The sequence below is a fragment of the Plecotus auritus genome (genome assembly GCF_963455305.1).
Source record: "Plecotus auritus genome assembly, chromosome: 3".
NCBI classification, from domain to species: domain Eukaryota; kingdom Metazoa; phylum Chordata; class Mammalia; order Chiroptera; family Vespertilionidae; genus Plecotus; species Plecotus auritus.
Genome location: NC_137772.1, coordinates 60,748,442 through 60,761,467, shown reverse-complemented (window position 1 = coordinate 60,761,467; position 13,026 = coordinate 60,748,442). Strand labels below are relative to the sequence as shown.

Sequence of the window (13,026 nt, the reverse complement as noted above, 5' to 3'; positions counted from 1 at the left end):
GGATGGTACCTAACTTCCTCAAGACACATAGAGCTCTTACTTACAATATTGGCAGGGTTGCTAAACATTATTGGGCAGAGAGAATTCACCTTTAAGAATAAGGTAGAGACAGAAGTAGTAAATGCAAAATGTCTAAACTTTCCAATTTTGAGTACTACATTTGTATTCAAAAGACAATGCATTGCCCACCTGCATACTTAGGCTATCTCCACTACTGCTTTCCAGGACATTCTTCCCCACCCCCATCCCAATTAGCATCTATATTATCTCTTCAGATTTAAGGTCTCCCACACCCCCATCTCCTTTAAGGTAATATGCACCTTCTCCGCCCTCCCCCCCCCCCCCTCAGTGACACTCAAAAAATAATGGCCCCTTAATTCTGTTGAACAATCAAAAGAGAAGGTTGCTAATGGCAAGATTTTGGGACAAATGGTGAGGGTAGCACAATGCTTATCTGGAAGAGAGCTGGAAAAGACAGACCTGAAGGCAGATCTCAGAGGCAGCTAGAGATGCAGTGTCAGGGAAGATGGAGTGACACTGGGAATAAGGTGCTACTCCAGGCCAGGTCGCCTCCAGTAACCCACAAGTAGGGGTGTGAATGGGAGGGTGAGTAGCAAAAGCAGATCAGATTTGCTTCAACTATACAAAAGGCTATGGAACCAGTTAAAACCCCTGAACATCCTGAGGCAATTTCCAGAACAAACAGGTACCACTCTGTTGGAAATGCAAATCATCTAGTGAGTGCTAACCTCACAAAGCAACTGGGAAGAACCAGTTACTAGAAAAGGCTGGTTTCCTTAGTTTGATGGCCTGCCTCTGTGCCATAGTAAAGATGAACATTTATTGAATATTAATTAATATGCAACAGACTTTATGCTAAGCACCTCATATGAATTACTATATGTAATCCTCTCCAATAACCACAAGCATGAGTGTTGATACTATTACCATTCCCATTTTACAGATAAGGTAACTGCTCTGAAAGAGATTAAGCAACTTGTCCTATATAAGATCATATAACTAATAAGTGGAAGAGCCTAGATTAGAACTCATGCAATCTGAACATAGAACTCAGGCCCTCAATCACTACACTTTTTTGCCTCCATAGTAGACAGAAAAAAAGAAAATGCCTGTTTACAAATCATGAATCTTTTATTACCAAACTAAAGGCCTAGTGCACAAATTCGTGTAGGGGTGGGGTCCCTTGGCCTGGCCAGCGATAGGATGATCAGGGCCGCAGGAGGTTGGCCAGTGGCTGGGGAGGGAGGGGCCGAGGAAGGTTGGCTGGCAGGGGGGAGGGACAACAGGAGGCTGGCTGTCCAGCCCCCATTGGGGTCATCAGGCAGCGGGCTGGGAGGGAGGGACCACGGGAAGCTGGCTGTGGGAGTGCAATGACACCAGGGGGCAGCTCATGCGTTGAGTGTCTGCCCCCTGGTGATCACTGCGCATCATAGCGACTGGTCAACTGGTTGTTCCGTTGCTTTGGCATATATATTCATATATATATATATATATATATATATATATATATATATACACACACACACACATATATATAGATGTAATTTTAGAATACAGCTTAACTAATACAGGGAAATAAGAGGTACCAAAAGTTTCTGTTGTCATGGATGAGCTAAAGTGAGTTTTTAGGAAGTAATCTACTCAAGACAAATGGCAGCAATAGAGGTTCAAATCCCAGAGACTCTAAGCCTTAATTTTCTTATTTTTAAAAACAGGGAAACCAGTCCACTCTAGCTCACAGCCCTGGTGAGAGGAGTAAATGAAACAAACACATGCAAAAGCAACCTGTAATCTGCAAATCACTATGTTCTATTAGGCATAATTTTTGTTGAACACAGAAAGAAGCATAGGTAGCAGCCAAGCAGAACACATTTTCAACACAACTGCAAAAGATAGCCTATAAACTAATGGAAACTAGATATAACCATACAACTAAGACCAAGTAAAACATATATCCCAAGGGTATTTTTATCAGCCTTTAAGACTACTGTTGGAGGAAATCCACTCAGAATTTAACACGTACTTGTGGGAACTTCATGTCAAGGTCCAAATGCAGACTTATCAAATTAGAAACACCATCTCCTCCTCCTCCCAGTCATGTACTAGGCACTGGTAGCAAATACCAGTTCAAATACCACCCTCCAAGACAGCATCCTTCATCTCTCCAATCAGAAGCGATCAAGACATCCCTTATATGCTCTCACAGCACATTTGCTACTTTGTTGGCATTTCATTCTGATTGGCATCAAGGGTTACTAGTTGCCTCCCAGCCTGACTTCCTACTACTTCTTGAACTCAGTAAATTCACGCAGAACCCCAAACACCTAAAGCAGATGATCATATTGGCTAGCACTCAAATATCTATCTGCTCTATGAGATTATACTTCTCAATTCTAATCCTGCACCTGTAGGTTCAGTCTGCACTCGGGGGTAAACACACACATGTACATACACACACCACAGACGTGAAAACAGTTCGGTTGGGAAAATAAATCTAATTGTTCACAGTATCTTCTCCCTTCTGGATCTACCTACACGGTGAAGAGATGCTCTTTTAAAAACAGGAGGAGGCACAAACGGAAATAGATGAATGCATCAGAACATTCAAAACCCAATATCGAATTCAGATTTACTTTCTCCGCCTTGCTTTATAAACACTGCAGGCACCGCTTGCATCACAAAGAGTGGGGATTGTATGTCCTGACGAACCCCTTCTGGGAATGAAAGACCATACCTCTCATTCTAAACACCACGCGGGGCACGTGCTATTTACTGCTCCAGTGCTGAACCCAGAGCGAAGGGCGCTCCAGGCCGGGTAAGCCAAAGAAGGACCTTGGAAACGGACGACTCCCCAAGGAGCACCGTAGGCCAAGAGCATGAACACTCGCTGTGTAGGGGGCGGAGGAGCCTTAAGGGGAGGGCTCCAGGAATGTCCTTTCCCAGACTTCACCAAGCGCTCGACCGGCTGTTAGGGGCGCGGAGCACTGCTCGCCCCGTTTCCGATCCAGCCTCCTTCCAGCCGGCGTCGTCGGCCTGTGAGGCCGCCGGCGGTGGTGGAGCCCTCGCCGCCCTCCTTCCCGACCCCAGGCCGCTGTCATCCTCCTTCTCCTCCGAAAGGTGCACGAATGAACCCATTCGTCACCGCGCGCTCCCTGCGTCCCCGGGGAGGCGGCCTCCAGGCGCCGGCGGAGAACACGGGTGGGCGTCCGCATCCAGCTCGGCGCCTCACGCCCCGTCCCCGCAGCACTCGGAGACCGCGCCGGGCTCCCGCGAGCGACTTCAGCCCCAACCCGTTTCGGAGCTGTGCCCGGAATCACCCATTACCTTCCCCAAGCAAATGTGGCACGTGATGGGCAGAGTGAGGGACAGTGTAACGTTCTGCACGGTCTGAGCCATGGCAGCGTTCAGAATCCCGCCAACACGGAAGTCCCGCCGACCGCAGAGCCCGGCGGCAGCAGGGGCGGTGCGAGGCCGCTACGGCAGCCGGGCAGGGCCACAGCCCGCCGGAGAGGAGACAGAGGAAACGCGCTTCGCAAACGCGGTCGCCAAGGCTTTCCCCTTCCTCCCTCTTCATTCCTTTCATTAAAAATATATATATAATAAAAGCTTTCCCCTGTGTGGGAACTGCAAGATTCCTGAGAATGGAAAGGAAGCCGTTTTACTACACGTATGGAGGATCTTGAAAGTTTAAGTGAAAGAGTAATCGTGGTGAGAGGAGAGGAAGAGAAAAGCTATTCAATTCCCTAGTCTTCACCGGAGGGAGGGGAAGGGGGGAGAGTTTTCCATCTAAAGAAAAACCCTAACCAGCCTGCAAATACACGGTGCAGTCAAAACAGGAAGAGAAAAGGCGATCTCTACGTTTTAATTGTTCAAAACAACTTTCTGCCACTCTCAGCTCTCTTTGTAATTCGTAAATGCTGTGATGTCACTTAAAAACAACCAACTGTGATTGCCTCTTTATCTGTTTCTGGGACTGTTGTGGAGACATTGAATCGCGGCTTTCCCTGAAGACACCTTTCACAGCGGGCCCCTGGTTTTTATCTAAAATGAAGTTTAAGGATCGGAGCTAAAGACACTTTAAAAGATCTTGCCTGGGAAATATTAACCCACCGCTGTATTCACCAGACCTTGCTCCTCCAGATTACCACTTGTTCTGATCAGTGGCATACCCACTTTCTGAGCAGCACTTCAAAACATACATGAAGTGGAAAATTGGGTCTCTAAATGGTCTGCCTCAAAACAAGAAAAGTTCTTTTGGGCTTTTGGGACGGTATCCACAAATTACCTGAAAATGGGGAAATGTGTAGCTAGCGATGGACATTACCTTGAATAAAGCACTTTTGATCTTTCTCTTGAAATTATCATGTTTTCTTTGATTACAAAATCCGCATTATTTATCGGTTAACAGTTAATCTGCATCATTAACTGGTTAATATTTAATCTGCATCATTAACTGGTTAGTATTGTGGATTAATTACTAACCGGTTAGTAATGCAGATTAATTATTAATCTGTTAAAATGTGGATTAACTATTAATGGATTAAAAAGGCAGATTAATCATTAACCGGTTAATAATGGAGATTAATCTTTAACCGGTTAAAAATGATGATTAACTGTTAACCAATAACAGGTGGGTTAATACTTCCCAGGCAAGATCTTTTAACGTGTCTTTTACTGGTTTGAAGTGTGTGATGGTGTGTCATCATGAAGCAAAATTACTTTGCTGTGTCTTCTGACCGTGGTTCAAATTTATTATTTGTTGTCAGTAGTGATCAGTATTAATGGTTTCACCTGGTTTTAGAAGCTCATAAGACACCACATCTTCCTGATCCCACCAAACGCAGGACATTGTCTTTTTCCGAAGCGATTTTCCTTGCAGTCAATGTTGATGGTTGACCTGGATCAACCCATGATTTTGTGCGTTTGGGATTCTCAAAATAAATCCACTTTTCATCACCAGTCACAATTTGATGCAAAAAAAAGACTTCCTTTCATGCAGTTGAAGCAACATTTTACTGATGACTTTTCGGTTTTCCATTTGTCTTTAGTTCAGTTGATGTGGCACCCATTTTCCTTCCTTTAAAATCTTTCCCATTGCTTGTAAATGATCAGAAATTGTTTGCCGAGCAATGTTTAATCTTTCTGCAAGTTGTTTTTGAGTTTGACACGCATTTTCGTCCAATAATGCTTGTAATTGTTGGTCTTCAAACTTTTTCGGTTGACCTGGATGTTCTTTGTCTTTCACATCGAAATCATCACTTTTAAAGCGTTTAAACCAGCATTCACAAGTATCTTGAGATGGAGCATGTTCACCATAAGCTTCCCGAAGTGTACGATAACTTTCAGCAGCACTTTTCTTCAAAATAAAGTAATGAATTAAAACGTCCTGCAAATGCTCTTTTTTTTGGGGGGGGGGGCACAAAATTCGACATTTTTAAGCGTAAAAATATCTACGGTGTTAACACCTTCAGAAAATCTGACATGTGAAGTTTTGAAGCTTGTTGTCAATACAACAAAATAGCATACATATCAAATCGCATATATATCAACATATGTGTAACTCCATCTGTTGAAAAAATCCGCATTATTAACCGGTACACCTAGTACATCCGCAAGGTGAGAAGGCTGCAAATCGTGTGTGCCATGCACACTCCCCAAAAGCACTTGTTTAAAGACTTCATTTCAGGTGCACAGTTGGAAATAAAAGGAGCTGTTGAACTACAAAGGAGGTTGTAAGTTCCCATTTCCTTCCAATGAAAAAGAAAAACTCTGATCGTTCCCAAATGTATCTTGACTGTAACAGATTTGGAATTTAACTGCAACTTTAAGTGAGGAAGAGCCAATGGGATCAATTTATGCAAACAAAAACAATCCATGAGTAGAGCGATTTAGAAATAAATCCAATGGAATATCTTTGACTAATATTCCTGAAAAAGACAGTGTAAGTGACAAGAAGCAGCCTAGTGGTTAAAAGAAAGAGGCTCTGGATCTGGACTGTGAGGGTATAAATCCTTGCAGGAACATTTTCCTGGCTCTACCGGCTGCAGACAATTTATTTAACCTCTGCTTCTTAGTTTCCTCACTGGTAAACTGTGTGTGTGTGTGTGTGTGTGTGTGTGTGTGTGTGTGTGAAATGATGTCAATGTATGCTTGCTCTCAGGTCTATAAAAGAACAATAATGAGATTGAAGCAGCTAGTCATTCACTTGAAGAAGCCCAAGTCCAGTTCAAAATAGGCTCACAGGTGACAGTGAGAATTCTTCCAAACAACTCTAACTTCATTTTCTAGGAATTGAAGACTACCATGTACTTGGAGTTGGGGAACTGGGCAAAACAGTCATATTGATTGTCTGTTTAATGGTCACTTTTTCAGAGTGCCTAGCACTGTTTGCCTATTTCCTGGCTGTTTGAAGTCATATTTATATGGGGACTGTAATTCACATGTTTGCTATTGCATCTTTCCCATTCCTGGCTTCAGACCTCACGCTTCAGAATGAGAAAGCTGCAGATCATTACCCACTGTCATTCCAGTTTCCCCATCTTACTTAGTTCCTTTCCCCATATTTCTGTGTTCTTCCATATTCTCATCTTGCTCATTCCCAGTTCTCACCTTTCTGATATCTAAGGTGGTATTTTAGGGCTTTCATTCCCATCCTCTGAGTGGGATGTAGGACTCAGAACGTTCTGCCCCTGGTACCCATCCCTGGAAACAATGCAGCAGAAAGGTGTGTTGAATACAAGTTTTTAAAAGAAGACTTTTCCATTGCTACTGGGACAAGTTCATTTCTTGTTAGTCATCCTGGTGTTTACCCTCAGTCACAAAGATAAATTTTAAAAATCATAGCATACGTGTTAAGTAGAATGTTAGGATGGAGAATATTTCCAACATCTTTTTCCATGTTTACTATCATTGTTACAGCTTCTCAGTGCTGTTTCAGTGCTCTGTCCATATACCTATTTTTGTGCTGGTCACATTGCATTATAGCTGGTTGTTTATGTGTTTGCCCTTACAACAGATTGTTTCTTGAGGTCACAGATTTGTATCTGATTTATCTAGTATCTGGTATTAAATGACTATTCTACAAACCACATTTTCTTTAGCTACAAACTACCTCTAAAAAAATAGACCTACACTGTTTTAAATATTGTCTTTACTTGTTTTTCACTTCATAATGGAACACTGTATTGCTTTTTGCTAAATATAAAAATAATAAGGCTAATTGTAAGAAAATTAAGCCATTTAAATATATATGTAAAATAATAAGAGGAAGTTCCTCTACACTCATGCCTCACCTCTCTATCCTGTGTAGTAATCACTGTTAACATTCTAGAGCATATCCTTACAAACATTTTAATTCGTATATTATTGTGTGCATAAGCACAAATAGGATCATACTTCCTTTGTTCACTAATGCTTTGTGGATGAGTACACACACACACACACACACACACACACACACACACATCTAAATAATACTGTTAGCAACACCAGATGATTAGGACTCTCTCTCTCTGGGTCCAGATTGAAACCAAGCCAATTCCAAGGCTTTGCTTTTAATAATGTAGATGGTTAAGACCAGGAACTATGTCTTCCCTCTGCTCTATAAAAAACATTATTATTATTATTATTATTATTACTACATATTTTTACAATTACTGTTAAACAGTCATCATTTGACCAAAATTGTTAAATAATGTTGCCAGGCTTATTGACTTTCTGCTTCATTTCTTTCTAAACTTCTTAGTAGCATGAGGGCACAGTCTTGTGACCTGAGGATTCTATCAGCCGAAGCACCTGGGATGGGGTAAAACCTTAATCCTTAGCTCTAAACTTTTAGAACTAGAAAGGATCTTAGGGTTGTTGTTTTTTTTAATGTAGGTCTTTCATTTCACAGGTGAGGAAATTGAGGCACAAATAAAATAAACCAGCAGGTAATGGTAGAATTGGAGCTAAATCCTAGATCTCACTTGGACACTCTGAGATTGTTGGCCCAATGCCTTTGAGTAAGTGCAAGATGTATTTTTATTAATAAAGTAATTCAGTAATAAAAAGTCAGTCATAATTGAATTTATTTCCTAAGAAAACCATCAAATAGCTATGGAACACCTTTTACCCCTTGTTTAAATCAGAATCATTTTTATGATAAATTATTTAAAAGCAAGTTTAAAAAAATATAAAGTCTTAAGTGCTATTAAAAATTGATTAGGAATGCATTATTCTTTCATTGACCCAGTTCAGATTGTTTTTTAATTTTTTTTGGTCAAAGCTAATAAATTTGAGTAGATGTTTCAGACAGACGTTTTGTAATCATTTGGTCATCAGTCAATTAATCACAACTTCATAAATATTGATTTCAGGTTACATTTATTTTTCATTCCTGAAAGACAATCTTTTTGTTTTGTTTTGTTTAAAATTTATACCCCCCCACTTGGATTGTGGTTAACACTGAGAAAACTCATAAAAGTTGTATTAAAAATTAATCAGAGGTGCTGGCCCAGTTGCATGGATGTCTTCTTCACATGGTACCATTTTCTCACAGGCTGGAAATGAGCTAACATGTCTGAAAATATGTTTGTTATTACAGCAGAGGAACTTGGCTTTTCTTTGCACATTTTTTAAGAATAGACTGCTGGAAGTTAGCAGCCATTTATTTAATGTATTATTATTAAAGACAGTAAGGAACAACTAACTCAAAGTTTTGTTTCATGCAGCTTACACTCTAGTAGAAAAGTTATTATGCTGCACTGGCTTGGAACCAAATCCCGACCTTTTGTTGTTTGTTTGTTTTAATGTTTTTATTGATTTTTAGAGAGGGAAGAAGGGAAAGAGAAAGAGAAAGATTCATGTGAAAGTGGAAGATCGATGGGCTGCCTCCGGCAGGCCCCTACTGGGATCAAGCCTGAAACCCGGGCATGTGCCCTTACAAGGAATTGAAACAGCAACCTTTTGGTGCACAGGCGGATGCCCAACCAATTGAGCTACACTGGCCAGGGCAGCAGTTGAGGTTTTAATACTGAATCTGCACGTCAAGTTTGTAGGAAATGACAATGTAAGTGCTGCTGAAGAAGTGAATACGATATAATGAGTTACTTATTATTCCACAGAAATATAAATGTTTTTATGTGCCAGGCAATGGTCTAAGGGTTGAATATACACCTGTAAATCTGACAAGGTCCCTGCCTGTGTTTGTTCATTCAACAAATATTTTATTGACTACCAATGATATGCCAGACTCTATGATTAATGAGCCACTTTATAAATGACCCAACCCTTCCAATCCACCATAAAATGCCTATTTCTACAGTAATTTCTCTTCTGGGTGCTCTTATTGTTAGTTATCCCTTGCGATTGTGACAAAACAAGTTACAATTTTAAATATTTAAAAATGTTGCAAATCAGGTGATTGTTTTACATTAGGTAATTTTAAAAAGATGTTTTAGTACCATCCAAGACAGTGGTACTTCACAAATATTTCTTGATTGCTAGAAAATGAATGAAGGAAATATCATCTCCTGGACTATCTTAATAGGAACCACAAAGACAAATAGGTTATGAGATTTGCCAAAGAGCAGCATAGGGAACCCAGCTCTGAGTTACTGGCTGCTTTTGTCTTTGATAGCGCACATTCCTTTTCTTCCTGCCCTAATTTAGGTATGAGCAGACTTTCCAAGGTGAGAGCATCCCATAGGAACCCCAAGCCAGGACCCTGTTTTCATCCTATTTACTGAAGCCCTATAAATACTCGTAATTCTATCTGAAGGCATGTCTCCCACAAAAGCATCTTGCACTTGGCAATGGCATCTTCAGTAGATGGCAGGAGTCTTGCTTAGTTGCTTTGCCTTTTGTAGGTAAGGCATCAACACCTCCTTTGCACACTCAACATCCCCAGTCATTGTTTTAACAGAGTCATTTATTATTACAAGTGTTATTTAAGATATGGCTTCATTTCCCCACATCACTAGCCTCAACTTTTTGATCTATGATTTTTCTCTCTTTTTCCCCCGCACAGCATTCATTATGACTAAGTCTCAATTGTCATTTCTTTCATGATGCTTTTCCTGTCTCCTCTAGCTTCCTCATAATCTCCTGGCCTTTCAAATTTTTTATCATTTATGATCTATATTAACCCTTTTTTATCTAATGCATTTCTCCAATAAACTCTTATTTAACATCTACTGTGGGTCAAGCACTATGACAAATGCTAAAAAGTTGAAAGGCAGGTTCAGCTCTATCCTGGTAAAGTTTTCAGTCTAAGTGCAGGAAGGCAAATGTATTATTAAGTCACCAATTATATAGTGAGATAATTCCTGCAGGAATAGAGAGCACCTACCTCATCGAGGCACAGAGGCACAGATGCCTCAATTAGACTTTACATTTAAAAAAAAATCTTTCCCTAACTAGACTGAAGGTCCATTAGGCACATGTGGCACGGTGCAGAGCACACAGTGAACCTTACCAGGTAATGGCTAACTGATTGGCACTCTAGTCTTTCTTTAACTCTATGTCTCTATCTCTTTCTTTTTTTTTTATTTTCACATCCGAGAATTTTATTGGACAGGCTCTGGGCCTGGCAGGCCCAGCTCCTGGCCCCGCAGCTAGGGCTGGAGGACAGTGGTTCCATACAAAAAAATCTCAGGGCACACGGTAACCCCACAAAGCGACACTCTAAAGATTATTATAGTTGGGAAACTGCAGGGCTGCTCCACAGACGTGCGAACAGATCAAATCTTTATAAACATCCAGTGAAAACGACAACTCGAATTCATCCCCATACACAGAGCACTCTAGGGCAGGTAAATGGGTGGGGGTGGCTAGAAGCCACCATCCTTACTGGTCGGGGGACCTGGATGGGTGATAATGAGTGGGCCCAGATGTCCACGGCACGGGGCGGGTGGGGGCAACAGACGATGGGCACTAGGACACTGCGCATTTACAAGACCAACTACTTGCGGGTAGAGGGGGCAGCTGCCCCGTGCACGTGTATCAGGCTGTTCATTCTGGAATGTGGAGGGGGTGGTCTTTACAGCATATCCTGTGGCTGGTGGGCTTAGAGGAGCTACTTTGTGGAGAGGATGAGGGCGACGATGAGACCATAAAGACCCAGCACCTCGGCGAAAATGAGGATCAAGATCATGCCCACGAATAGTCGGGGCTGCTGGGCAGTGCCCCGCATGCCGGCGTCACCCCACAATGCCAATGGCAAAGCCAGCTGCCAGCCCACTGAGGCCCACACTCAAGCCAGCACCCAGTTGGAGGAAACTCCTGTAGAGACTGATGCCTTCATTCAGGGAGTTGGCAATAAGGACTGCCACCACCAGGCCATAGATGGCAATGATGCCAGCCATGACCACTGGGATGATGGACTCCATGATCAGCTCTGGTTGCATGACAGACATGGCCGCGATGCCGGTGCCACTCTTGGCGGTACCATAGGCAGCACCCAAGGCGCTGAAGATCATGGCGGCCGAGGCGCCCATGACCGCGAAGAAGGAGGCGTACTCAGGCCGCCGCTCTTGACCTCGGACATATCTGCGGGTGGGGCGGGGGTGAGCTCAGCAGGCCGCGGCGGGGGAGAGAACCAGTGGGAGAGGCGAGCAGATCAGACTTGGCGGCGAAGGCTCTCTCTATCTCTTTCTATCTCTCTTTCCATATCACCATTTTAGAATGTATATTAGTTTATTTGAGCAATTGTTTTTTTGGATCTGAAAGAACAAGTGTGTGTGTGTGTGTGTGTGTGTGTGTGTGTGTGTGTGTGTATTCTTACATAAGAATGTTTTCAAACCATTAAACAAATTTATGTTTCTATGCAAGAAATAGGCAGATCTATCCAGAATAGCAAGGCAATGGGCAAGAGCCTGGGGGATATGCCAGGGGAATGGCCCCTTCTGCTATACAGTATTTAAATTCAACTTAGAGGGAAAAGTGCAGAGTGAATGATATTTTCTCAGAAACATCTGTGGGGATCATAGTATAAAAGCCTTTCCTTCACCCTTATTCCATCAATTACTTCTACTGTCTTCATTCTTCTCTCTTAGAGCACTGCCCTTCTACTCCCAGAAACTTGAAGAGACCTCCACAAGGCCAGTGGACTCCTTCTAATTAGCTGGGTCTGATTACCATTCAAACAAGGCATGAAGTTATGTGATCATTTTAGAACTGTCACATACACAAAACAATCTTTTAAAATATATATATATTAATTTCAGAGAGGAAGGGAGAGGGAGAGAGAGATAGAAACATCAATGATGAGAGAGAATCATTGATTGTTTGCCTCCTGCATGCCCCACATGGGGGATCAAGCCCACAACCTGGGCCTGGGCCCCAACCTGGAATCAAACTGTGACTTCCTGGTTCATAGGTCAACACACAACCACTATGCCACGCTAGCCAGGCCACAAAACAATCTTAAAGTTGTGGTAATACAATGGTTATAATATAAATCATAGTTATCTGGGAACACTTTATCTAGAGTCCTCTCTTTCTTTAGCATGGCTTAAGAGTGAAGGCATGCTGCTTTATCGCAGTTCAACCTTTGTGACTAGGGAAGATAATATTCAATGAGGACAAGGGCATGAGCAAACAGGCTCTAATTCACTAAAAATTAGCAGAGTAACTGACACCTTTTTTCTTGCCGTGGACAAGTATTACTATTCACTGAGATGGAATTCAATGGGAGTTGTATTTGTGTGCAAGGGCTGCCATGACAAATTACCAAAAATTGGGTGGCTTAAACAATAGAAATTTATTGTCTCACACTTCTGGGGGCTGAAAGTCTGAAATCAAGGTGTCAGCAGGGTTAGTTCCTTCTGAGAGCTGTGAGGAAGAGTCTGGTCTGTGTTTCTTGCTGAACATCTGGTAGTTTGATGGCCATCTTTGGCGTTTCTTGGATTATAGAAGCATCACTCTGACCTCTGCCCTCCTCTTCACATGGTGGGCACTCTCCTTGCATACATGTCTGTATCCAGAGTTCTACTTTTTATAAGGATGACTTCACTTTGATTAGGG

General features: G+C 42.2%; 1 protein-coding gene and 1 pseudogene across 2 annotated transcripts in view; both read right to left on the bottom strand.

Moving 5' to 3' along the window:
- Positions 1 to 3,488, bottom strand: part of OBI1 (ORC ubiquitin ligase 1) — a 42,892-nt gene extending 39,404 nt beyond the window's left edge. The window contains exon 1 of the mRNA XM_080662081.1: positions 3,346 to 3,488. Within this exon, the coding sequence (XP_080518207.1) occupies positions 3,346 to 3,417 (72 nt within the window). The 5' untranslated portion in view covers positions 3,418 to 3,488. The remainder of the gene's footprint in view (positions 1 to 3,345) is intronic.
- A 7,525-nt stretch (positions 3,489 to 11,013) lies between these two features.
- LOC308243673 (V-type proton ATPase 16 kDa proteolipid subunit c-like) lies at positions 11,014 to 11,548 on the bottom strand (annotated as a pseudogene). The gene has a single exon. The product of its transcript is annotated as a V-type proton ATPase 16 kDa proteolipid subunit c-like (transcript).
- Between the last annotated feature and the right edge of the window lie 1,478 nt (positions 11,549 to 13,026).